This window comes from Oncorhynchus gorbuscha, linkage group LG02 (assembly GCF_021184085.1).
Source record: "Oncorhynchus gorbuscha isolate QuinsamMale2020 ecotype Even-year linkage group LG02, OgorEven_v1.0, whole genome shotgun sequence".
Taxonomy (NCBI): domain Eukaryota; kingdom Metazoa; phylum Chordata; class Actinopteri; order Salmoniformes; family Salmonidae; genus Oncorhynchus; species Oncorhynchus gorbuscha.
In genome coordinates this window covers 61,003,189-61,030,455 of record NC_060174.1, presented here as the reverse complement: position 1 = coordinate 61,030,455, position 27,267 = coordinate 61,003,189, and the positions used below count along the sequence as shown (strand labels likewise).

The 27,267-nt window shown below is 41.5% G+C and overlaps 1 protein-coding gene across 1 annotated transcript; it reads right to left on the bottom strand.

Moving 5' to 3' along the window:
- Nucleotides 1–1,167: 1,167 nt before the first annotated feature.
- LOC124005782 (mitogen-activated protein kinase kinase kinase kinase 2-like) lies at nucleotides 1,168–27,267 on the bottom strand. The gene is given in 33 exon segments (XM_046315331.1): nucleotides 1,168–2,728; nucleotides 2,839–2,894; nucleotides 3,003–3,073; nucleotides 3,155–3,241; nucleotides 3,394–3,462; nucleotides 8,071–8,248; nucleotides 8,354–8,457; nucleotides 8,555–8,613; nucleotides 8,741–8,864; nucleotides 8,964–9,024; nucleotides 9,154–9,233; nucleotides 9,327–9,411; nucleotides 9,496–9,537; nucleotides 9,635–9,774; nucleotides 9,904–10,147; nucleotides 10,149–10,169; nucleotides 10,262–10,295; nucleotides 10,494–10,532; nucleotides 10,631–10,677; nucleotides 10,793–10,851; nucleotides 12,668–12,746; nucleotides 12,872–12,982; nucleotides 14,637–14,718; nucleotides 15,452–15,514; nucleotides 15,701–15,832; nucleotides 15,922–15,994; nucleotides 16,629–16,671; nucleotides 16,880–16,927; nucleotides 17,099–17,154; nucleotides 17,308–17,372; nucleotides 17,453–17,543; nucleotides 17,654–17,711; nucleotides 26,875–27,267. Coding segments are annotated over 33 exon segments (2,682 nt in total). The 5' UTR covers nucleotides 26,968–27,267; the 3' UTR covers nucleotides 1,168–2,640.

Below are 27,267 nucleotides of genomic sequence, written 5' to 3'. Positions count from 1 at the left end.
TTCGCTATGAGACTCGAAATTGAACTCGGGTGCTTCTGGTTTCCATTGGTCATCCTTGAGATGTTTCTACAACTTGATTGGAGTCCACCTGGGGTAAATGTAATTGATTGGACATGATTTGTAAAGGCAAAAACCAAGCCATGAGGTAGAAGGAAGTGTGCGTAGAGCTCCGAGACAGGATTGTGTTGAGGCACAGGTCTGGGGAAGGGTACCAAAACATTTCTACAGCATTGAAGATCCAAGAACACAGTAGCCTTCATCATTATTTTTTAATTACATTTTTTTTTTACCCTTTTCTCCCCAATTTCGTGATATCCTGTTGGTAGTTACAGTCTTGTCCCATGCACATATTCTATGAGAACATTTCCTAATGGTACTCTGAAGTAGCCTTGGTAAAAGTGACTCTGCAAAATATCTTAAGAGTGTATTCAGTATATAGACACTGTAGGTATATAGACAAAACTGACCCCCCAAAAATATGGTAATGAGTGATTTACAATTTGTGATTCAAAGCCTGACACGGTACTAAATATCTCTCGTCAGTGTTGTTGAAAAAAAAAACACTGAAAAAACAATTATAACATATCAACCCGTGGTGAACAGGCAGGCACATTTTTTTCTGCTTGTAATTAAGTGTTTTTCACCACATAGAACTTATTGTCAGAGCTGCATGATACCATTGTTCTCCACCTCAATCCATGGAAACTGGGTCCTGTACTTTACTCGTCTTCAGTACTGACACAGCAGCCCTATGGGAAAGTATTGTTCAGGCTGGTACTGGGTTACTGCAGACTTAGACAGTCTTGGGCTACAATTCAATGTTTTTACCCAGTCACAACCAGTCTGAAGAAGAAGAATTCACACAAGTATTGTGTCTGGACTATCATTAAATGTGAAGAATGTATCTTATCAAATCAATTCTCTGTGTGTAATTTAATTACGCAATTAAACTAATCATTCAACTTCAATTACCTAGGAAGTCAGGGCACCACAGGAATATGTTGTTTATAGAGTTTTAATTCCCGAATATAACTCAGATATTTTCTTATCGAGTACAGTCTTATATTCATGTATTTTATTACCTCATCAGTTCTCATTAGATATCCAAGGGTTTGCGACGTTCAGTACATGAACCCTAGCCTCCATAATGAATCAGCGATATACAAATTGGCTTAATTATTTATTTACTAACTAAACAAATCACAGAAACACATAAACAAACAATATAGTTATTGGTTACTAACACAACGCATTGAAAAGTCCCTAGTGGGCTAAACCATTATGTGAGGCTTGGTAGACAATGGAAAGGGGTGGGGACAGAAAGAGCGGGAAAGACAAAATGGATTCACTACCCAGTTGATAATCATATTAATTGAAATGCTAATCCTTTGCACATGAACGGCCGCTCATTGGAAAATAATTGCAATGTATACATTTATGACCGTATGTCGTTTTCTTCTCTGTTGGAATCGTCGGTCCGTCTGCTGGAGAGTCAGTTCATCAGAGAGTCTCTGGTTAACGTCCACAGAAGTCAATGTCGTTCGCGGTTGTAGCTTTCTCAGCGGCTCTGGATAGTGTCTGTTGTTATGGATATGTCAGGCGTACAGGTGGCCGTTGCATAGAATAGATGCTTCCGCGGTTGTCGTTATTCTCGTACTAGATTTACGCAATTTCCAGCTGCAGACTAGTAATTCTATGTCTAGGATTTGCTCTTATTCTGTAGTGATCAATAGTCTCAGAGTTTAACCATTTCCAGCCGTGTGGCAATCACTACACGCTGTCTGGTCTCCTGGGCCTATAGAGTTGTAGTTCTTAACCATTTCAACATGTAGCGTCAGCTCCATGTTTTTTAGTCTAATGTAAATTTAGTCAGGAGTGGGTTTTATACGTCTGAGAAAAGGGCGCTCCATGACGCCGACAATGTCTATGCTCATGTGGGCGTGGCCACTGATTTGGTTAACTATATGAAAACCCATATTTTCTCATTTAGAAGGTTAACATCACATTACATCTTTTCACAAATAGTTTCATGTTTAATCACAAACATTTTACAATATTTAGATGTAAACTCCATAATTATGAAGTGTACACAACCAAAGACACAGTAGAGGGTTTCCTATCCTTCATGAGATCACCAAATGAAACACACTTGTCATGACTGTCCCTTAAGTGGTCACGGACCACTCCCACATTCCCAAAAATATAAATATTGTTTAAATTATGTCCAAGGATCTCGTGTTTCAGAGGCAGCGTATTTTATGACCGCCATAAAAACAGCCGACTTCCCGAGAGGGGGCACGCTGTAGAGCGGACCCACTGTAACCTGATCCTAACTCTCACAGGAGAGTTATGACACGTGTGGTTTATAAAACTGTGACTGCAATGCCAAGATCTTCACGTAGCCTAGGCCACTGGTATTGTTTTGAACAGGTCCATTTGGCGGTTGGATGCGAAGAAGCCGTGAGGAAAGCCCACTCCAATCAAAGCTCAGACAGTCCCAGCTGTGTCTCTTTGGCCAACCACTCGCCATTGTAGGCATCCTTGCTCCATCCTTATTGACTTTGTTCTTGTCCTTTTAGGAGTAGTAGGAGACTGCTGCGTACTTCCTCGAGACAGAATGTCCTCCATTCTCAGATTTCCTCAGTAGCTACTCTCATGCCCCGTCAGGATGTACAAGTTGCTTAAGGCAGATGGATTGTCCGTGAGAGTACTCTGCAAGATAATGTCTCTGAAGAATAAAAGCATATGTTAATGTACATTTTTTATATTTTGCTTCAGTAATTTGACAAATGTTCTGCTATCGAATTGCTATCAAACTCCCATAGTTGAGAGACATGCCTTGAGGTTCCCAAGACTCTGAATATTCGACTTTCATCCGTGATCTCTTGTGTAACCTATGAAAAATGTAAAACCGTCACAATGTTATTTTATTGTCAATATGTGAATTGACAATACAGTCTGACAATACAGAAAAGCTGGACTGGTGTTTTGGTCTGCATTACCTCATCACTATTCAAGCTTCTACCTTTAAGCCCATGCTTCCAGAAGGCCAGAACACTATCCTGCAAACATACTGCAAATAACAATTTATTCGCCTCCAATCCAAAGACACAAAGCTAAATGATTAGAAGGCAGCACTCATCCATTCCCTTACCAAGAGTCTCAATGGAAAAGTCAAAGGTCAACTTTGAGGTCCTCCCTTTGCTTGGATTTCCATTCAGATTCACAATTTTCACAGTGTCTGCAAAGGTCAAATGGGAAAATGGTCACAATTCAATCTTGATTTTTTTTCTTCTTCATTCAAGGTTTCTTACCACTCTATAGAACACTGGCACATCCAATATTCCTGATCAAATTATACTGAAAGCAGAGTATTGAAAGAAAGGAACTCACTCTCCAGAGTGATCAGTACTGTGTCTCTGTCCAGCTGAGTCACCTGCATCACCTTCAGAGATTGACTACCTGTGAAAACGTTACAAAAACATCACAGCTTGCACACTGCTCATCTGTCTAGATCAGTGGTCACCCTGTCGATCGCAATTCCTAGTCGATTACCAAACATTTTTGTAGAAAAGCCAACGATAAAGGCTTTCGCTGTCGTTGTTAAGTGCACTTGGTTCAGAAGCCCTGTGCACCGGGAAGGCAAAGTGTTCCCATTTTGAGCCATCTACAACATCCGAGCGTTCAAGACAACTGGGATCCGACTGGGACATATATTTTTTTAAACAGTCGTCCAACTCAGAATTCCAATTCTGACCTTAAGATCACTGACGTCACGATTTGACCTCTTTTTCTCCTCCAGAGTTCCCAATTGTCTTGAAAGCACCATGACCATGAGATGCAGGTACCATCAAGTCCAGTAAAATAAAAAAGTTCATTTGCAAATTATTTCAATTTATGCTCTGCTGTGCCTCGCAAGTGCTACACCAACTGATCTATTTTGTTATCAAAGCTCAAGTTTTTCTAATATAATATGGTCTGAGAAGAATAGTGGCAGGCCAGGTATATAGCCAATATGCTGTGATAATGTATTAGGCCTACTGCACAATCCTCATTCCTACCAGTGGCGTTATCCGTTTTAGATAAAACTATACTAATGATATTCACATCACCAAATAATTTATTAAAACACTGTTTTATGGGGCCTCCCTGGTGGCACAGTGGTTAAGGGCCAGCTGCACCAGCTGTGCCACCAGAGACTCTGGGTCCGCTGTCACGTTCTGTCCATCGTTCATATGTGTTTTCCTTGTTTTAGTGTTGGTCAGGACATGAGCAAGGGTGTGCATTCTGTTGTGTGTCTGGTTTGTCTATTTCTATGTTTGGCCGGATATGGTTCTCAATCAGAGGCAGGTGTTAGTCATTGTCTCTGATTGGGAACCATATTTAGGTAGCCTGTTTTGTGTTGGGTTTTGTGGGTGATTGTTCCTGTCTCTGTGTTTGCACCAGATAGGACTGTTTATGTTTTCACTTTTCTTGTTTTGTATAGTCTGTTCATGTATAGTCGTCTTTATTAAAAACATGAATAACCACCACGCTGCATTTTGGTCTGCCTCTCTTTCACCAGAAGAAAACCCTTACATCTTCGCCCAGGCTCTGTCGTAACCGGACGCGACCGGGGTCCGTGGGGCGACGCACGGTGTTTCCTCCGACACATTGGTTCGGCTGGCTTCCGGGATGGATGCGCGCTGTGTTAAGAAGCAGTGCGGCTTGGTGAGTATCGGAGGACGTACGGGAGTTGTGGCGATGAGACAAGATAGTAGCTACTAACAATTGGATTCCACGAAATTGGGGAGAAAATGGGTGTGTGTAAAAAATTTAAAAAAGTAAAAACTTTTATAATGAAGGTCTACAGTAGCCTCGGGAGAAGTCTGTAGGGTAGCACCATGGTGTAGCCGGAGGACTGCTAGCTTCTGTCCTCCTCTGGGTACATTGACATCAATACAAAACCTAGGAGGTTCATGGTTCTCACCTCCTTCTATAGACTTACACAGTTATTATGACAAGTTCCGGAGGACGTCCCCCAACCCATCAGAGCTCTTGCAGCATGAACTGACATGTTGTCCACCTAATAAAAATATTAGATAATTAATCTAGTACTGAAAGCAGAAGCTACAGCTAGCTAGCACTGCAGTGCATACAATGTGGTGAGTAGTTGACTCAGAAGTACAATAGTTTTGAAAAAAGTAATTTCTTCCAAAATTAAGAAGAAGCGAGAGAGAGCTAGCTATAATGTGTTGTATTTTTTTAAACGTTCACTTTGCAAGAGAATACAGCTAACTAGTTTAGCCTACTCAAACACCCAGCTCAAACAGACAGGGATGATATGTTAGCTAGAAGTCCACAAGCGAAGGAAAAAGGTTAGAGGAGGAGAAGGCATAGATAGTAGCGAGAAGGAATTACATATACAACGAGCAAAGTGATCACGCTGTTTTCATGTGGCTGCTATGAAAGTGAGCTGTTCTTGTCTATTAATATTCTATATTATGTCATGTTTGATGTTGTGTGGACCCCAGGAAGCGTAGTTGCTGCTTCAAGATTGTTGGTCACGCGGACTAGGATATGTTCTGTGTTGCCTCTGAGAATAACATCGCCGAATACGGTGACTGAGTTTATCACAAAGTGTATAGGAGATGTTGTACCCACTGTGACTATTAAAACCCATGGTAAGGTGACTGGGAATATTGCCTTATATAAAACAGTGTAGTTTTCCCTCTAAAGCAATCATACAGGCAAAACGTCCATATAGAGAAAGTGGAGTCGCAATTCAACGGCTCAGACACGAGACGTATGTGGCAGGGTCTACAGACAATCACGGACTACAAAGGGAAAACCACACAGACGGCATCCCCAACCGCGTCCTCAGACCAGCTGGCTGGTGTGTTTACGGACATATTCAATCTCTCCCTAACCCAGTCTGCTGTCCCCACTTGCTTCAAGATTGTTCCTGTACCCAAGAAAGCAAAGGTAACTGAACTAAATGACTATCGCCCTGTAGCACTCACTGCTGTCATCATGAAGTGCTTTGACAGGCTAGTCAAGGATCATATCACCTCCACCTTACCTGACACCCTAGACCCACTTCAATTTGCTTACCGCTCCAATAGATCCACAGACGATGCCATCGCACTGCACTCTCCCATCTGGACAAGAGGAATACCTATGTAAGAATTTTGTGAATTGACTATAAGCTCAGCATTCAGCACCATAGTACCCTCCAAGCTCATCATTAAGCTCGGGGCCCTGGGTCTGAACCTCGCTCTGTGCAACTGCGTCCTGGAATTCCTGACGGGCCGCCCCCAGGTGGTGAAGGTAGGAAACAACACCTCCACTTCGCTGATCCTCAACACTGGGGCCCCACAAGGGTGCGTGCTCAGCCCCCGCCGGTACTCCCTGTTCACCCATGACTGCATGGCCATGCACACATCCAACTCATTCATTAACTTTGCAGACGAAACAACAGTCGTAGGCCTGATTACCAATTATGACGAGACAGCCTACAGGGAGGAGGTGAGGGCCCTGGGAATGTGGTGCCAGGAAAAACAAACCTCTCAACGTTTAACAAAATAAAAGGAGCTGATCGTGGACTTCAGTAAACAGCAGAGGGAGCACGCCCCTATCCACATCGACGGTACTGCAGTGGAGCAAGTGGAAAGCTTCAAGTTCCTCTGCATACACATCACTGACGATTTGAAATGGTCCACCCACACAGACAGTGTGGCGAAGGCGGCGCAACAGCGCTTCTTCAACCTCAAGAGAAATTTGGCTTGGCACCTTAAACCCTCAAACTTTTACAGATGTACAATTGAGAGCATCCTGTTGGGCTGTAATCACCGCCTGGTATGGCAACTGCACCGCAGGGCTCTCCAGAGGGTGGTCCGGTCTGCCCAACGCATCACCTGGGGCAAGCTACCTGCCCCCAGGACACCTACAGCACCAGATGTCAGAGGAAGGCCAAAAAGATCATCAAGGACAACAACCACCCGAGCCACTGCCTGTTCACCCCGCTATCATCCAGAAGGTGAGATCAGTACAGGTGCAGCAAAGCTGGGACCGAGTGACTGAAAAACAGCTTCTATCTCAAGGCCATCAGACTGTTAAATAGCCATCAAAAGGCTGCTTCCGCCAGGTTACGTTACCCTGCACCTTAGATGCTTCTGTCCTATATACATAGGCTTACAATCACTGGCCACTTTATTAATGGTACACTAGGTCACTTTAATGATGTTTACATATTTTTGCTTTACTCACTGTATTCTACTGTATTTTAGTCTAATATTTCTATATACACACCTTAATTCCATTAATTTACTTTTAGGTTTTTGTGCATTGTAAGATATATTACTGCACTGATGGAGCTAGAAACACAAGCATTTTGGTACACCCGCAATAACATCTGCTAAACATGTGTATGTGACCAATAAAATGTGATTTGATTTCACAACAGCTTATAGGGATCCTAATAAAATACCAATACTATTCATTCCGCCGATTCTGTTGAAAGAGCGTTTCTTAAAATGGAAGCAATAGGAACGGTGATAGAAATACCTGAATTTGTCCAATAGAAATTCACATTTGCAACTGTTGCACTCATGAGTACCTCCTAGATCAGCTACATACATGCAGGCAAGAGTGTGCAAGGCGGTATTGAATGTGTCACTGTCTGTCACCTTGATCACTCACAATTCTCCACGTTGTAAACTTTCATTCATAGGCTAGGTTGTGACAACTGCATGATGGGTACAGGGAAAATTAGACTATCATGTAGTAACCTAAACCTATCGATGTTACATTGAGCTGGGTGAATGGAATATGAGAGACAGTCATCCAATATGCTGTAATAGAAATAGTGCCATGTTCATAAGAAAATGATCATCCCCCCTCATCTTAAACGGCAACAACCACCACCGATTCCTACATTTGTTTTTACATTAACCTAAAAAAAACATTTAAGTCATGTTTAAAACAAATTCTGAGCGGTAGATCTCGGCTTGCTTTTTGACTGTGAAAGTGATCTTGAAGGTTGGTGACTGCTGATCTAGATTAAACTAGATAAAATATTCATGGAGGTACCTGTCTGGGCTCTGGGTGTGTCATTCAAGTGGATGATGTCAAAGTGGACCTGCTCACAGGTCTTGACAGGGGCCTGTAGTAACTTGCGCACACCCACACACACCTGTGGCAACTCCTCTTTCTCCAGGACAAGCAGTTCAAAGATGGGGAGGCTTTCTGGGAGACTCACAGCGATATGCTGAAAGGGATAGGAGAAAGCGGAACGGAAGAATGCTTTGTGATGCTTTTCTATTTAAAAAAACACAATGCTAACATTGTATAGAGATGCATTGGGAATACACACCTTGAGTTGCATGAACTTCTGCAGGGGCTCGTACCACAGCAGTAGGACAAGGCCAGTTGGTACAACAGCACACAAAAATGTGCTGTCAGTGTACGGGTTTTGCACTGAGAATAGATGAGGCAGAAGAGAGAGAGATGTCACCTTAGTCATAAAGACGGTACAGTACATCTCCATTTTTGACTAAAATAACATGTTCCTTACCAACGCTGCAGCGTCGACAGCCTTTGGTGTCTGGTATCTTTCCAGACACAGAAAACCTTCTACAAAGAGAACACATTAACAATAACTTTTTTTAATGTACAATTTCCAGGATAATTTCCCTTCCTCTCAGGCTAATATCAGTGAAAAATATGGGCTTCTCTCTGCCCAGGGGTGGGGTGTCCCTACCTTGAGTTAATCCTCTCGGTGAGGCGGTGGGTGTTGATGGACAGGTGGCCCTGCCTCTTCGGCAGGTGTCTGCGATGATCAAACAAGGTGGTCAGCCTCTGGGAGCACAGCTGCGATGATTTCCCTGTGGAGCACAAAGACAGTAAACACACGTCTAGATGGAACACACTGTATTAGGGTGTGTTGTCATTGTTGCTGGTGTGAGGGACACGGAGGGCCCTACCTGAGATAGACATTAGCACATTGTTCATGACATACAGCCAGCTGCACCTCTGGGGTAATAACTGAAAAACACAGAAAATATTATTTTAAACAGACTGGTAGAAAAACACATATACGTGTGTGTGTGTGAGTATATACACACACACACACACACTTTACATTTTGTACAATTGGTGTTAACATGATGGTACCTTCTCCATTGTGTCCTCATGGAGCTCGTTGAGGTTCAGGGTATAGATGCCCTCCTCTGTCCCCAGGATGAGGTGTTGATCTGAGGGAGGATAGTCAGATATTCTCCCCGAGCTATGACTGGTTTGACAGAAGCTCTATTGACTGATTGTTATCCTTTATAGCCTGTGCTTACCTTTAGTCTTTGGCAGGACCCATGTGACAGCACAGTGGATATTTAATGGACAGCCATTAAACACCTTGGAAAAACAGGCCCCCATCTAGAAAAGATTGTGTGGTTCGATGCATCATTTCAATGCGGTATTTTCTTATTGGTAGCTATATATCCAGACATCTTGACTTACATGGACTTTGGGGGTGGGTGGAAGTCCATGGCAATCACCTCTCTGTAGAAAAACAAATTCCACAGAATTATCAGTCATCATTTTTGCACAAGAGATGCGTTTAAGAGGTGTGTCAGTAACTTGTCTGATGGGGACTCACAGAGTCCTCGTTTTTCCTCCTGAGTGTGCTCCATTCTGGAGACAGTGGGGGCTGCTGGGCCTTGGCGGCCGTCTTTTCCGGCCTCTGTCCAGACCCTTCAGCGCAGTATAGTGTCTCAGGATGATGGATTTGAGCCTTTTCTAAAGTTGGTCATGCAGATTGACATAATTAGTAGTTGATGTCACTACCTTTACAAAATGACTCCTTAGATTGTTTTAGTTAGGGTTTGTGTGTGTACAGGATGTGTTGCGTGTGAGTGGATGCTGCACCTTCAGAGGGAGAGGAACAGTTGGTGGTGTCAGCAAAGATGGTAGAGTTGAAGAGAGAGGGGTCAGCCAGGGTGGGGTCTGTGAATGGAGGTGTGACAGGGGAAGGGGTGGAGTCATAATTGCCTGTGCATTCTATGGGGCAAGTAGTGTCAGTGGACGGGGGCATGGTGTGCCTTGGGGCAGGACTGAGGACCCCACTCCTCTTCACTGTGCCACATTTATCCATCATCATCATCACCACCATCATCATCTTCTTCAGGAGAGTGCTGCAACAGATGAACACAGACGCTGGTGCGGTTCCAAAGAAACAGTGTGGAGTGCCTGAGAGGATAAGATACAGTCTGTAGTTCCCTCTCACCTCAGCAGAGGGCGCTCTCTTGACGGTTAACCTCCTGCAATGGATATCAAACAGACCGCGTTATGGGAATTAAACATGTGTAGTGATTTGGGATGTGCAGAATTGTTTTAAATTCCTTTGCATTCAGCTGACTTGGTGTGTTTGTTTGTAATGGGAATTATATTGTGGTGTGTTATTGGTAATGTAGGTAAGTGCTATGAAGAGATGTATAAAGACGGTTTTATAGCCTCACCTTTCAAGCAATGCTTCCTCGACACACTCCAGTAGACTCCTGCACCTCAAATGTAGAGTAGATTAAGTTATTACTGCCTTCATTTGTAATTTATTACGGCCGATTTGTCATAGGAAGTTAAATAAACGATAGCTTACGAGGAGTTCTTTTCATCTCCTGAAATGGTCCATTCGTCATATGATCCCTGTTGGGGAAAATATATTAATATACTGTCAAGTCATCAAATAAATGTATTGTTTTTCTATGTTGAACATGACATTCATAGAACAGAGGTTAGTCACAGATGATAGGCTACTCACCAGGTCAGGAGAGGGGTCAGTCTCCTTCCTCATGGGAGGGCCAAATTTTAGCAGATCAACTGGTGGGAGGGGGAAAGTGTCACAATCCCCACATATACAGTACCAGTCAAAAGTTTGGACACACCTACTCATTCAAGGGTTTCTCTTTATTTTTAAAACTATTTTCTACATTGTAGAATAATAGTGAAGACATCAACACTATGAAAAAAAGTGTTAAACAAATCAAAATATATTTTATAGTTTGAGATTCTTCAAAGTAGACACCCTTTTTCCTTGATGACCGCTTTGCACACTCTTAGAATTCTCTCACCCAGCTTCATGGGGTAAGTCACCTGGAATGTATTTCAATTAACAGGTGTGCCTTGTTACACGTTAATTTGCGGAATTTATTTCCTTCTTAATGCATTTAGCCAATCAGTTGTGTTGTGTCAAGGTAGGGGTGGTATACAGAAGATATACCCATTTGGTAAAAACCAAGTCCACATTATGGCAAGAACAGCTCAAATAAGCAAAAAGAAATGACAGTCCATCATTACTTAGGTTAGTCAATGTGGAACATTTCAAGAACTTTGAAAGTTTATTCAAGTGCAGTGGCAAAAACCATCAAGCGCAATGATGAAACTGGCTCTCATGAGGACCGCCGCAGGAAAGGAAGACCCAGAGTTACCTCTGCTGCAGAGGATAAGTTCACTTCAGTTACCAGCCTCAGATTGCAGCCCAAATAAATACTTCAGAGGTCAAGTAACAGACATCTCAACATCAGAGGAGACTGCATGAATCAGGCTTTCATGGTAAAACTGCTGCAAAGAAACCACTACTAAAGGACACCAATAAGATATTTGCTTGGGCCAAGAAACACGAGCAATGGACATTAGGCCAGTGGAAATCTGTCCTTTGATCTGAGGAATCCAAATTTGAGATTTTTGGTTCCAACCAGTGTCTTTGTGAGATGCAGAGTAGGTGAACGGATGATCTCTGCATGTGTGGTTCCCACCGTGAAGCATGGAGGAGGTGTGATGGTACTTATTTAGAATTCAAGGCACACACACAACCAGCATGGCTACCACAGCATTCTGCAGCGATATGCCATCCCATCTGGTTTGGGCTTAGTGGGACTATCATTTGTTTTTCAACAGGACAATGACCCAACACACACCTCCTGTGTAAGGGCTATTTGACCAAGAAGGAAAGTGATGGAGTGCTGCATCAGATGACCTGGTCTCCACAATCACCCGACCTCAACCCAATTGAGATGGTTTGGGATGAGTCGGACTACAGAGTGACGGTAAAGCAGCCAACAAGTACTCAGCATATGTGGAAAAGCATTCCAAGTGAAGCTGGTTGAGAGAATACCAAGAGTGCAAAGCGGTCATCAAGACAAAGGGTGGATACCTTGAATAATCTAAAATATATTTTGATTTGTTTAACACCTTTTTGGTTACTACATGATTCCATGTGTTATTTCATAGTGTTGAAATCTTCACTATTTTTCTACAATGTTGAAAATAGTAAAAATAAAGAAAACTAATTGAATGAGTAGGTGTCTAAACTTTTTACTGGTACTGTACATATAATACAGAATAACACCTTTAAAATATTGAATTACTGTCGTAGAAAATCCTCCTCAATATCATCATCATCATTTTTTGTTATGAAAATGATACGAGAAACACACACTTGTTCTAAAACTACTCTCATTTTATTTGAGTGGATGCTCAGTCTTGGTGCCAGTGACTATCCCCTTGGTGCCAGTGACTATCCCCTCCTGACCTTGGCTGCTTGCCCCTGCATACGGTAATGCTCCGTCGGCCATAACAATCAGTAATTCCAGAGTCCTTGAGAAGCTGTGGATGCTAGGATCTGAGAGTTACTCACACTGCTCCTCAGACGGAGTCCTCTGGACCGACAGGTGTTTCCCTAGAGACTGGATCTTATCAGGGAATGCACTGCATGTCTGCAAACCCACACATACACCATAGTAGACAGGTCATTAGTGACATATTTATCTTTGTAGTACTAATCCACAGAGTACAGTGTTGTGCCCAAGCATACATTTTAGGACAGGAGACGAGAGTTCACCTCAAGATCACACTCATCCATAGTGTGTGAGGTTTGCAGAACAGGGTTGCTGGCCATGTCCAGCAGTTCAATGGCCAGGGTCCTGGTCAGCCGCTGACTCACAAAGGGGTGCTGAGAAGAAAACAGGTCATGTGGGGTCGTGTCGGTCACCTAAAGGACTATGTTTAGAAACTACGTATAGTTTCTGCACTTAGGGACATACAGTGCCTTTGGAAAGTAAATCAGACACCTTTACTTTTCTCACATTTTGTTACAGCCTTATTCTAAAATGTATTTTAATTTGGCTATCTACACACAATACCCCATAATGACAAAGCAAAATGTTTTGCAAATGTACTAAAAATGCTAAATTTACGTCAGTATTCAGACCCTTCGCTATGAGAATTTAAATTGAGCTCAGATGCATCGGGTTTCCATTGATAATCCTTGAGATGTTTCAACAACTTGATTGGAGTCCACCTGTCGTAAATTCAATTGATTGGACATGATTTGGAAAAGGCACACACGTCTATATAATGTCCCACAGTTGACAGTTCATGTCAGAGCAAAAACCAAGCCATGAGGTTGAAGAAATTGTCCGTAGAGCTCCAAGACAGGATTGTGTCGAGGCACAGACATGGGGAAGGGTACCAGAAAATGTTAATAGCATTGATGGTCCCCAAGAACACAGTGGCCTCCATCATTCTTAACTGGAAACAGTTTGGAACCACCTAGACTCTTCCTAGAGCTGGCAGCCCGGCCAAACTGAACAATCGGGGGAGAAGGGTCTTGGTCAGGGAGGTGACTAAGAACCCGATGGTCACTCTGACAGAGCTCCTCTGCGGAGATGGGAGAACCTTACATAAGGACAACCATCTCTGCAGCACTCCACCAATCAGGCCTTTATGGTAGTGACCAGACAGAAGCCACTCCTCAGTCAAAAGGCACATGACAGCCCACTTGGAGTTTGCCAAAAGGCAACTAAAGACTCAAGATTCTCTGGTCTGATGAAACCAAGATTGAACTCTTTGGCCTGAATGCCAAGCATGGTGGTGGCAGCATCATGATGAGGGGATATTTTTCAGCGGCAGGGACTGGGAGACTAGTCAGGATCGAGGCAAAGATGAACGGAGTAAAGTACAGAGATCCTTGATGAAAACCTACTCCAGAGCGCTCAGGACCTCAGACTGGCGTGATGGTTCACCTTCGAACAGGACAACGACCCTAAGCACACAGCCAAGACAATGCAGAAGTGGCTTCAGGACAAGTCTCTGAATGCCCTTGAGTGGCCCAGCCAGAGCCGGACTTGAACACGATCTAACATCTCTGGAGAGACCTGAAAATAGCTGTGCAGCGACACTCCCCATCCAACCTGACAGAGATTGAGAGGATCTGCAGAGAAGAATGGAAGAAACTCCCCAAATACAGGTGTGCCAAGCTTGTATCGTCATACCTAAAAAGACTTGAGGCTGTAGTCGTTGTCAAAGAGTCAACAAAGTACTGACTAAAAGGTCTGAAAACTTACGTAAATGTGACATTTCAGTGTGCTTTATTTCTCCATATTTTTTTTAAACAACTGTTTTTGCATCGTCATCTTGGGGTATTCTGTGTAGATTGATGAGGGGGAAAAAAATCAATTTTAGATTAAGGCTGTAACCTAACAAAAATGTGGACAAAGTCTAGGAGTCTGAATACTTTCCGAAGGCACTGTAAATTCAACAGGTTTTCATTAAATTTGATGCCATCTTCTTGTTCTCATCAAAAGGATGGAACTCTGAGGTAGTACCTGTAACAACTTCTCTGCAGTGGGCCTTTTGCGAGGGTTCTTGGTGAGGGATACTTTCACAAAGCTGTGGAAGTCAACGGACCTAAAACAGGAGAGAGACCACTGGTTATTACCACAGGGGCTAATTGGCTCCTAGACACTGTGACATTTATATTATCCTTTTTATTGTGTATGTATTATGTATGTATGTATGTATGTATTATGTATTATCATTTTATAGTCCCTTCCCTTCAGAGGACAACATGTGCTTTGTTTTAGTATTTTGTTACTTATACATTATTCCTACATTTGACACATGGTACCCTTATACACATGTCAGAAATACATTTTGATACACATTAAATGGTACTCAGACATATCCTGTATACATGATATGGTGTTTTCGGTCCTAACTATTACAGATCTTGAGCTTTTAAATCGTACCCCTCAGCAATTCGTTTTTAATTTTTTATATCAATCAGTATATTTGAGTTTATCTATAATATTTGTTGTAATATTTGTTCTGGCTTACAGGAGGATTATATTTAAATTTTAACCAGCTTTGTATGGCTCGTTTAAAAAAAATAAAAGGCGATACTTTGAACAAGGTTTCATTTTCAATTAACTGACAAAGAGAGCTTGTAATCTGGATACAGGCAAAAAGGACATTTTTGAACAAAGGATGAGCCAGCTAAACTACTGAAGAAGCAGTTTGGGTTTAACTTTTGCAGACAGAGGTTTAATGCTTTAATGTGTTATCATTTTTAGCCTCTCATACTTGTATTCATTATTAGTTATGTTGCTCATATGACTTTTCATTGTAAACTAACTTCTACCATTTGGACTTGTCCTTCAGTTTGGGAGGCTGGAAGCTGCCCTTTGACATCACCATCAAGGCCCTGGGGGGGGGGAATCAAAATCTTAACACAATAACTTAATGTGCAACATGTTGCAGTGATCATTATCCAAATCTGATCTGTTAATATGACTGGATACAAGAACTAGATTTAACTGACAACATTGTTATTACAGAATCTGTATAATTATAATAATGAGAGGTGACATCCCAACAACTGTGCCCTCACCTCATTGGGTGCAGGTCAAACATTGGAGGCTGAAGCTCTGCCAGCTCGATAGCGGTGATGCCCACTGCCCAGATGTCACATAGCTGGTTGTACCCGCCTTTCTTCTCCACTGCTGCCACCTCGGGTGCCATCCTAGAAGAGCAACGCTGCCCGTGGATAACTGTGGTAAACCATGATAATGGGCCTTGTTTTGGTGCCATGGATGGACATAGATCACTCACCAGTAAGGTGTGCCTATGAAGGACTTCCTCTTGGCAACAGAGGCATTGATCTCAGCTGCAACGCCAAAATCCGCTGGAAGGAAACGATGGCATGAGAGGTCGAGACAAATATTTGAGGATATTTTTTTAAATAAATAAATCAGGGACTGGGTGTGTCCAAGGGCAGTGGTACTTGTTAAGTAGTTTTTTGGGGTATTGGTACTTTACTAGTTCTATTTTTGACAACTTTTACTTCACTACATTCCTAAAGAAAATAATGCACTTTTTACTCTATACATTTTCCCTGACACCCAAAAGTACTAGTTACATTTTGAAAATGGTCTAATTCAAACACTTATCAAGAGAACATCCCTGGCATCTCTATTGCCTCTGATCTGACAGACTCACTAAACACAAATGCTTCATTTGTAAATGATGTCTGAGTGTAAGAGTGTGCCTGCCCATGGCTATCCGTAAATAAATAAACAAGAAAATGGGGCTGTCTTGTTTGCTTAATATTAGGAGTTTTAGCAATTACATTTACTTTTGATAATTAAGTCTATTTAAAACCAAATACTTTTACTCAAGTAGTATTTTTCTGGATGATTTTTCTATTAAGGTATCTTTACTTTTCCTCAAGTATGACACTTATTACTTTTCCACAACTATCCACGGGAGAGAGGATATGCGAAAGTGAGTGACAGTGTGAGGGTGGAGGAGTCACTGACCCAGTTTGACATCTCCTCGCTCTGTTAGAAGAACGTTGGCTCCCTGTGAAGAACCCACATTGACACAATGAGTGCACCGTTTCACTCTCCCACCAGGACAGTCCCAAAATCCGAATACACAGAGAGACATACACTCCCAAAATTACATTTCTGTAAGTAGTTCCAAAGCACCAGACCAAATGATTAAATACAGATGAGTGGTAGAGCGAATTGTTCACATGTTTTATATCCAACAGAATTCTATACATTACTTTTATGTCTCTGTGCATTTTCCCAGTCTCATGTAAGTGACGCAGTCCCTGCAAGCACAGAAAATCCAATGACAGTGGCATCTCAGCGCAACGGTCAAGCATGATGTTTACGAATTTACAATGTAAATAACGTTACATCCAAATGGAAAGTTTCTCAAGAGAAAAAAATGGTTAAACGCTTTATCCAATGAATAACGCTGCATTCAATTTCATTCTCACCTGGAGTGTTTCCCTGCACACATATGCAATCTGCCTCTCGTTCAGGGGGCCAGTAGCTATGGAAACATAACAATTAAGTGAGTAATTCAAAAAGAGAATATGAGGGAGAACAGTAAGTAGTTGAATCTTTACTTGATACACTGGGACGATGCCATTCATATACATTATCTATCAGGGTGGGTGTTAGGGGGAACGTTCTCCAACTGTACCATGATAAATGTCCTGCAGGGAACCCCCGCCGCAGTACTCCATGCAGATCCACAGCTTGTTATTTCTACCAAAGGAAAAAGCGCACCGTTAAAGCAATAGCTCGGAGTTTCATATCAAGTTTTAACGTTTGATTGCAGACCAAACCTGAAGTAGCTGCCGAAATAGGCCACAATGTTCTTGTGAGTGCATTCTCTAATCATGGTGATCTCCTGTTGGATAGATGAGATATCGTCACCTGAAAAGAGAAGAGCAAACTAATTTATATTCAGGAATACTGTGACGCAATGTGAGATAAAGATTTTTTTTTAAATAAATTATAATCATACTTTGGGATAAATAGCCTACCAGGATCTAGTTTTACAACTTTGATTGCAGATACCACAGACGTCTTGATGTCTCGGGCCTGTAGAGAAGAGAGAGTACAAAAGAGTTTGATGTTTTCCTGATCATTTGACATTGTGATTTCATTTTATTTTGCTGTGAATGTTATGGGTACTGGCATGACCGTTAAAGTCATGAGTGCCACAGACTCAGTTATACATTGGGAAAACTAATAATAGCCGACCACACATCAAGTTGAAAGTAGTTCTAGGTATATTAGATTTAAAACCAGGGTTTTATTCACTTTGAACCAAACAGAACCAAACGGAAGCAAACTGAACAAAACTGCGAGGGAACTAGCCGAATTTGTCAGATCGAAACTCTCGTTTTCGTTGCATAACACAACTGTTTGGGATAATGATTACACCTCAGCCGATTAAGTATCCTATTTGAGGGCCTTGTGCTCACACTTTGTTTTCCACTGATAAAACATGGGTGATAAGGGGAAGTACACCCTTATCTGTATGTCTACAGATCATACAGACATAATGATTATGTTACCAAGCAAAGCAGTGAAAGGACATGTGGGAACTACAAGGCCCTTGTCAGCTACCCTTGTAAAAAAGACATCTGATATGGAGCGGTACTTACTTCCTGTTTTGTTTCTGTAGTAAAAAAGACTTCCTGTGATGAAAGTAATGTATATTATGCAGCAGAACTTTTACATCCTCAACTAAATGAGACTATTATTGCTAATCTCAGCTCAAGATCACTCTCAAGACATGACTTAGCAACTAATCCATCTATTATTTTCTGATGTTTTCTATATTTTGTTTTACATAAATCTTTCCCATACTTTACAAGGGTTTCTTGGGTGTGCTACAGTGAAAATGATATATTTGCTGGCCATGCCAAATATCCAAATTTAGGTCAGGGTTCTGGCCTGGGTGTATACAGTTAGTTTCTCACGGTTTTGACACAACTTCCTTTCTCAACACATTTTTGGTTTCCTGTTACTAACTGCTACAACCAAGGCGCCATCTCACATAACCACAAACTCAATTAGTATTTTCTTCTGTTCTATACTGCATTAACTTTATTTGGTGAGCTGGATCTTGTTTTATGACCACATACAATGCATTTGGAAAATATTCAGACCCTCCCCTTACACATAATATCACATAATCAAAGAAAAACAGATTTCTGGAATATATATGCACACACTACTGTTCAAAAGTTTGGGGTCACTTAGAAATGTCGTTGTTTTTGAAAGAAAAGCTATTTTTGTCCATTACAATAACATCAAATTGATCATAAACACAGTGTAGACATTGCTAATGTTGTAAATGAGTATTGTAGCTGAAAATGGCAGATTTTTTATGGAATATCTATATAGGTGTACAGGGCTCATTATTAGCAACCATCAATCCTGTGTTCCAATGGCACATTGTGTTAGCTAATCCAAGTTTATCATTTTAAAAGGCTAATTGATCATTAGAAAACCGTTTTGCAATTATGTTAGCACAGCTGAAAACTGTTGTTCTGATTAAAGATGCAATAAAACTGTCTTTCTTTAGTGTATCTGGAGAATCAGCATTTGTGGGTTTGGTTACAGGCTCAAAATGACCCGCCATACACCAGTCTCAACGTCAACAGTGAAGAGGCGATTTAAAAGATTAAGGTGGGCAAAAGAACAGACACTGGACAGAGGAACTCTGCCTAGAAGGCCAGCATTCTGGAGTCTCTTCACTGTTGACGTTGAGACTAGTGTTTTGCAGGTACTATTTAATGAAGCTGCCAGCTGCCAGTTGTGCACCGGGGCCTCCCACTCCTCTTTATATTCTGGTTAGAGCCAGTTTGTGCTGTTCTGTGAAGGGAGTAGTACACAGCGTTGAACGAGAGCTTCAGTTTCTTGCCAATTTCTTGCATGGAATAGCCTTCATTTCTCAGAACAAGAATAGACTGATGAGTGTCAGAAGAAAGTTTTGTTTCTGGCCATTTTGAGCCTGTAATCAAACCCACAAATGCTGATGCTCCAGATACTCAACTAGTCTAAAGGCCAGTTTTATTGCTTCTTTAATCATACGTTTTCAGCTGTGCTAACATAATTGCAAAATGGTTTTATAATGATCAATTAGCCTTTTAAAATGATAAACTTGGATTAGCTAACAACGTGCCATTGGAACAAAGGAGTGATGGTTGCTGATAATGGGCCTCCGTATGCCTATGTAGATATTCCATTAAAAAAATTGCCGTTTCTAGCGACAATAGTTATTTACAACATTAACAATGTCTACACTGTACTTCTGATCCAATTGATTGTTATTTTAAAATGGACAACAACAAAAAATACAGCTTTTCTTTCAAAAACATGTAAGTGACCCCAAACTTTTGAACGGTAGTGTATGTACACACGTCAAAAGTTGACACGCCTACTCATTCAAGGGATTATCTTTATTTTTTACATTGTAGAATAGTGTGTGAAGTGAATAGTGAAATAACAAATATGGAATCATGTAGTAACCAAAAATATATATTTTAGATTCTTTAAAGTAGCCACCCTTTGCCTTGATGACAGCTTTGCACACGCTTGGCATTCAACCAGCTTCAAGAGGTAGTTAGTTACCTGGAATGCATTTCAATTAACAGGTGTGCCTTGTTAAAAGGTCATTTGAGCCAATCAGTTGTGTTGTGACAAGGTAGGGGTGGTATACAGAAGATAGGGCTATTTGGTAAAAGACTAACTCCATATTATGGCAAGAACAGCTCAAATAAGCAAAGAGAAACAACAGTCCATCATGACTTGAAGACATGAAGGTCAGTCAATCTGGAAAATTTCAAGAACTTTGAAATGTTCTTTCTGTGGCAGTCATGAGGACCGCCACAGGAAAGAAAGAACCAGAATTACCTCTGTTGCAGAGGATAAGTTCATTCGAGTTAACTGCACCGCAGATTGCAGCCCAAATAAATGCGTCACAGAGTTCAAGTAAAAGAGACACATCAAGAAGAGACTACGTGAATCAGGCCTTCGTGGTTGAATTGAACCACTACTAAAAGGACACCAAAAAGAAGAACAGACTTGCTTGGGCCAAGCAACACGAGCAATGGACATTAGACCAGTGGAAATCTGTCCTTTGGTCTGATGAGTCCAAATTTGAGATTTTTGGTTCCAACCGCAGTGTCTTTATGAGACGCAGAGTAGTTGAACGGATGATCTCCGCATGTGTGATTCTCACCGTGAAGCATGGAGGAGGAGGTGTTATAGGGTGTTTTTTTTTACTGGTGACACTGTTGGTGAATTATTTAGAATTCAAGGCATACTTAACCAGCATGGCTACCACAGCATTCTGCAGCGATACGCCATCCCATCTGGTTTGCACTTAGTGGGACTATCTATTTGTTCACCTCCTGGGAACTACTTTAAGATGGTTGGAAAAGCATTCCAGGTGAAGCCGGTTGAGAGAATGCAAAGAGTGTGCAAAGCTGTCATCGAGGCAAAGGGTGGCTACTTTGAATAATTGCTTGATTAGTTTAACAGTTTTTGATTACTACATGATTCTGTATGTGTTATTTCATAGTTCTGATGTCTTCACTATTATTCTACAATGTAGAAAACAGTAAAAAATAAAGAAAAACCCTTGAAGGAGTAGGTGTGTCCAATCTTTTGACTGGTACTGTATACAGTTGAAGTCGGAAGTTTACATACACTTAGGTTGGAGTCATTAAAACTCGGTTTTCAACCACTCCACAAATTTCTTGTTAACAAACTATAGTTTTGACAAGTCAGTTAGGACATCTACTTTGTGCATGACACATACACACGAAGTCAGAAGTTTACATAAAACTTTGCCAAATACATAAAAAATACCACCACCCTACTCCACTATTTATATCCATGTAGTCCTACCTCAGGCCAACATCCTGAAACGATGGGACACCACCATTTAACACACCCTGTAACTCTTCTGACATCAAGTCTCACACACCCAAATACCTCCCTGCAGCTGCCACCACAACCTCAATTGTCTGCATCTTACGTTCCATCCCTGTAGTAGCTGATAACTATTACTATAAACTAGAGATCGACCGATTATGATTTTTCAACGCCGATACCGATTATTGGAGGACCAAAAAAAGCCGATACAGATTTTTTTTTTGTAATAATGACAATTACAACAATACTGAATGAACACTTATTTTAACTTAATATAATACATCAATAAAATCAATTTAGCCTCAAATAAATAATGAAACATGTTCAATTTGGTTTAAATAATGCAAAAACAAAGTGTTGGAGAAGAAAGTAAAAGTGCAATATGTGCCATGTAAGATAGCTAACGTTTAAGTTCCTTGCTCCGAACATGAGAACATATGAAAGCTGTTGGTTCCTTTTAACATGAGTTTTCAATATTCCCAGGTGAGAGGTTTTAGGTTGTAGTTATTATAGGACTATTTCTCTCTATACCATTTCTATTTCATTAACCTTTGACTATTGGATGTTCTTATAGGCACTATAGTATTGCCAGTGTAACAGTATAGCTTCCATCCCTCTTCTCGCCCCTACCTGGGCTCGAACCAGGAACACATCGACAACAGCCACCCTCGAAGCAGCGTTACCCATGCAGAGCAAGGGGAACAACCACTCCAAGTCTCAGAGGGAGTGACGTTTGAAACGCTATTAGCGCGCACCTCGCTACCTAGCTAGCCATTTCACATCGGTTACACCAGCCTAATCTTGGGAGTTGATAGGCTTGAAGTCATAAACAGCTGCTGGCAAACGCACAAAAGTGCTGTTTGAATGAATGCTTACGAGCCTGCTGCTGCCTACTGCCGCTCAGTCAGACTGTTCTATCAAATCATAGACTTATTTATAACATGATAACACACAGAAATACGAGCCTTAGGGTCATTAATATGGCCGAATCCGGAAACTATCATCTCGAAAACAAGACGTTTATTCTTTCAGTGAAAAACAGAACCGTTCCGTATTTTATCTAACGGGTGGCATCCATAAGTCTAAATATTCCGGTTACATTGCACAACCTTCAATGTTATGTCATAATTACGTAAAATTCTGGCAAATTAGGCAGCCCAAACTGTTGAATATACGCTGACTCTGCATGCAATGAACGCAAGAGAAGTGACAATTTCACCTGGTTAATATTGCCTGCTAACCTGGATTTCTTTAAGCTAAATATGCAGGTTTAAAAATATATACTTCTGTGTATTGATTTTAAAAAAGGAATTGTGTTTATGGTTAGGTATACACTGGAGCAACGACACGTACCGCATCGATTATATGCAACGCAGGACACGCTAGATAAACTAGTAATATCATCAACCATGTGTAGTTAACTAGTGATTATGATTGATTGATAGTTTTTTATAAGATAAGTTTAATGCTAGCTAGCAACTTACCTTGGCTTACTGCATTCGTGTAACAGGCAGTCTCCTCGTGGAGTGCAATGTAATCAGGTGGTTAGAGCGTTGGACTAGTTTAACTAAGGTTGCAAGATTGAATCATCCGAGCTGACAAGGTAAAAATCTGTCGTTCTGCCCCTGAACAAGGCAGTTAACCCACCGTTCCTAGGCCGTCATTAAAAATAAGAACGTGTACTTAACTGACTTGCATAGTTAAATAAAAATTAAATAAAAAATATATATTTAAAAAATAAAATAATAATAAAAAGACATTTAACAAAAAACAGTTTTAAATTATTTTTTTTTAAATGATTTTTAAAATCGGACAAATTGGTGTCCAAAAATACAAATTTTCGATTGTTATGAAGACTTGAAAGCAGCCCTAATTAAATCGCCCATTCCGATTATACGGTCAACCTCTACTTTAAACGCAAAAAATCCAATCTTACTGAAACATATATCACTTGTTGATTTATCCCTCTGTACTGGTACAGATCTAATACTCACACCACTCCTCTTAAGATCCCTCCCCATTGACCCATCTTCCTCTACTTGCTTCACTGCCTCAACATGACAACTTCTGCACTACTCTAACCCTGGAAACCTCAACCTGCCTCTCTTGCACGGGACATTTCTGATCCCCAGCCCCATTGGCACCCTTACAATTAACACATACCACCATTTTCCCCAATACTACATATTCCTTTGTCTCATGCCCTTCTGCACACTTCTCACACCTAGGAACCTCCCTCCTACACACTGCTGCCACATGCCCATAAGCTTGATACCTGTAACAACGTAATATGTATTCAGCACAAAACCGCATACAGGATTACATACATAACCTCACTTTGTTGGGCAAAATCTTGACACCAAAACTCAAAAGAACAGACAACTTCTGTTTCACCACTCAAGCCACCCTGTCTGCGTCGCGCCAAACAACAAGCGTCACAAACACCGGGAATCTTCCCCTTCAGTTGGTTAACTTTGACATTTATGGCTACCCCAGTAATCCCTCCTTTCAGTGGCACCCTTTTCTTCCAGTCGGTCAGAAGTTTACATACACTCAATTAGTATTTGGTAGTATTGCCTTTAAATTGTTTAACTTGGGTCAAATGTTTTGGGTAGCCTTCCACAAGCTTCCCACAATAAATTGGGTGAATTTTGGCCCATTCCTCCTGACAGAGCTGGTGTAACTGAGTCAGGTTTGTAGGCCTCCTTGCTCGCACACGCTTTTTCAGTTCTGCCCACACATTCTCTATAGGATTGAGGTCAGGGCTTTTTGATGGCCACTCCAATACCTTGACTTTGTTGTCCTTAAGCAATTATGCCACAACTTTGGAAGTATGCTTGGGGTCAATGTTCATTTGGAAGACCCATTTGCGACCAAGCTGACTGATGTCTTGAGATGTTGCTTCAATATATCCACATAATTTTCCTCCTCGTGATGCCACCTATTTTGTGAAGTGCACCAGTCCGCAACGAACCCCCAGAACTGAAGCAACAAACCCCCAGAACATGATGCTGCCACCCCCGTGCTTCACGGTTGGGATGGTGTTCTTCGGCTTGTAAGCCTCCCCTTTATTCCTCCAAACATAGTGATGGTCATTATGGCCAAACAGTTCTATTTTGTTTCATCAGATCAGAGGACATTTCTCCAAAAAGTATGATCTTTGTCCCCATGTGCAGTTGCAAACCGTAGTTTGGCTTTTTTATGGCGGTTTTGGAGCAGTGGCTTCTTTCTTGCTGAGCGGCCTTTCAGGTTATGTCGATTTAGGACTCTGACTGTGGATATAAATAATTTTTTACCTGTTTCCGCCAGCATCTTCACAAGGTCCTTTACTGTTGTTCTGGGATTGATTTGCACCTTTCGCACCAAAGTACGTTCATCTCTAGGAGACGGAACGCGTCTCCTTCCTGAGCGGTATGACGGCTACGTGGTCCCATGGTGTTTATACTTGCGTACTATTGTTTGTACAGATGAACGTGGTACCTTCAGGCATTTGGAAATTGCTCCAAAGGATGAACCAGACTTCCAGAGGTTTACCATTTTTTTTCTGAGGTCTTGGCTGATTTCTTTTGATTTCCCCATGATGTCAAGCAAAGAGGCATGGAGTTTGAAGGTAGGCCTTGAAATACATCCACAGGTACATCCACCTCCAATTGACTCAAATGATGTCAATTAGCCTATCAGAAGCTTCTAAAGCCATGACATAATTTTCTGGAATTTTCCAAGCTATTTGAAGGCACAGTTAACTTAGTGTATGTAAACTTCTGACCCACTGGGAATGTGATGAAAGAAAGGTTGAAATATGTAATTCTCTCTACTATTATTCTGACATTTCACATTCTTAAAATAAAGTGGTGATCCTAACTGACCTAAGACATGGACATTTTACGAGGAATAAATGTCAGGAATTGTGAAAAACAGTTGGTTACGGTGTATGTAAACTTCCGACTTCAACTGTATATGAAATATCACATTACATAAGGATGTATAAGGATTTCCATCGACCCCAGTCCCTGCTGCTGAAAAACATCCCCTCAGCATGATGCTGCCACCATCATGCTTCACCGTTGGGATGGTGCCAGGTTTCCTCCAGGCATGATGCCTGACATTCAGGCCAAAGAGTTCAATCTTGGTTTTATCTTACCAGAGCATCTTGTTTCTCGTGGTCAGAGTCCTTTAGGTGCCTTTTGGCAAACTCCAAGTGGACTGTCATGTGCCTTTTACTGAGGAGTGGCTTCCGTCTTGCCACTACCATAAAGGCCTGATTGGTGGAGTGCTGCATAGATGGTTGTCTTTCTGGAAGGTTCTCCCATCTCCAGAGGAACTCTGGAGCTCTGTCAGAGTGACCATCGGGTTCTTGGTCACCTCCCTGACCAAGGCCCTTCTCCCCCTGAATGCTCAGTTTGCCAGCTCTAGAAAGAGTCTTGGTGATTCCAAACTTCTTCCATTTAAGAATGGAGGCCACTGTGTTCTTGGGGACTTTCAACGCTACATCATTTTTTTTGTACCCTTCCCCAGATCTGTGCCTCGACACAATCCTGTCTCGGTGCTCTATGGACAATTCCTTTGACATCATGGCTTGGTTTTTGCTTGGTTTTTGCCCTGACATGCTCTGTCAACTGTGGGACCTGACATGTGTGTGCCTGAGATCTATTTTGAGTCTCATAGCAAAGGGTTTGAATAATTATGTAAAGGTTTTGCTAAAATTCCTAAAAGCCTATTTTGCTTTGTCATTATGGGGTTTGTGTGTATATTGTCAAGGGGTATGAATGAATACTTTCCAAATGCACTGTATACTTAGAGTAAAAGCTTAATCAGCATTTCCCTGAGCCTTGTTAGTCTCGTAAACCCGACCCTAGGCATAATACAGTGGGAGGCAACCAGTCTGCCTAGCCCTAGGGAGACTAGAGCCATTCTGATATTTAGCCCTGTGTTCATGACAACCAAAACATCTAATACAGTTATGGAGAGAGACCATGCAGCATGCCTCCATGCACACAATGACGATACTAAGGATGGTGTAATATCACTTTTCCAGCAACATTATATCAGGGCGAAAAAAGTGTTTGAATCACAAAACAATTTCTAGCATTTTTTTTTGTATTAATAAAACCATCATATTCTGTTTTTAACGTTGACGCAGTCAACATACGACTAATGCTATAAATGACCATCTATTCAAACAGGTATGTGTCTGCTCAGGTAATACAGTCATATGCAAAACAATCACAATTCGGGTGGATTGATGCATATCCAGTAGCCTACGAAGTGTCACTAAAGTACGAAATAATAGAGCGTGGCAAATTTTAAATACCTTAAATACATCTCCGTATGTACCACTGCCGATTCGGTGAATCAACTCGTAGTCCTCCAACGGGTTCGAGTAGGAGACACCAATTGCCTCCATCGCAGCAACGTCAGCCTCGACTCGCGCTGTCTAGCGACTAATGTCCAGATGCCTGCACTTCCTCAGCAACAAACCATCAGAGGCAAAAGCCGAAATAAAAATGGCAGCTATAACCTACAGCCTTGTTATGTTCAGTGAACAGCAGCCTACCAGGGTTTATGTAAATAATAAGGCATTGTTATTGCTCCTGAATTAAGAAAATAATCCGCATTTGGGGTTTTTCAGTGAAACAAAGCCCTGTCAAATAGTAGTAATTGTCCACCGGTTCTTGTTTTGTTTAAAGTTTTTTTTTTCAATTTC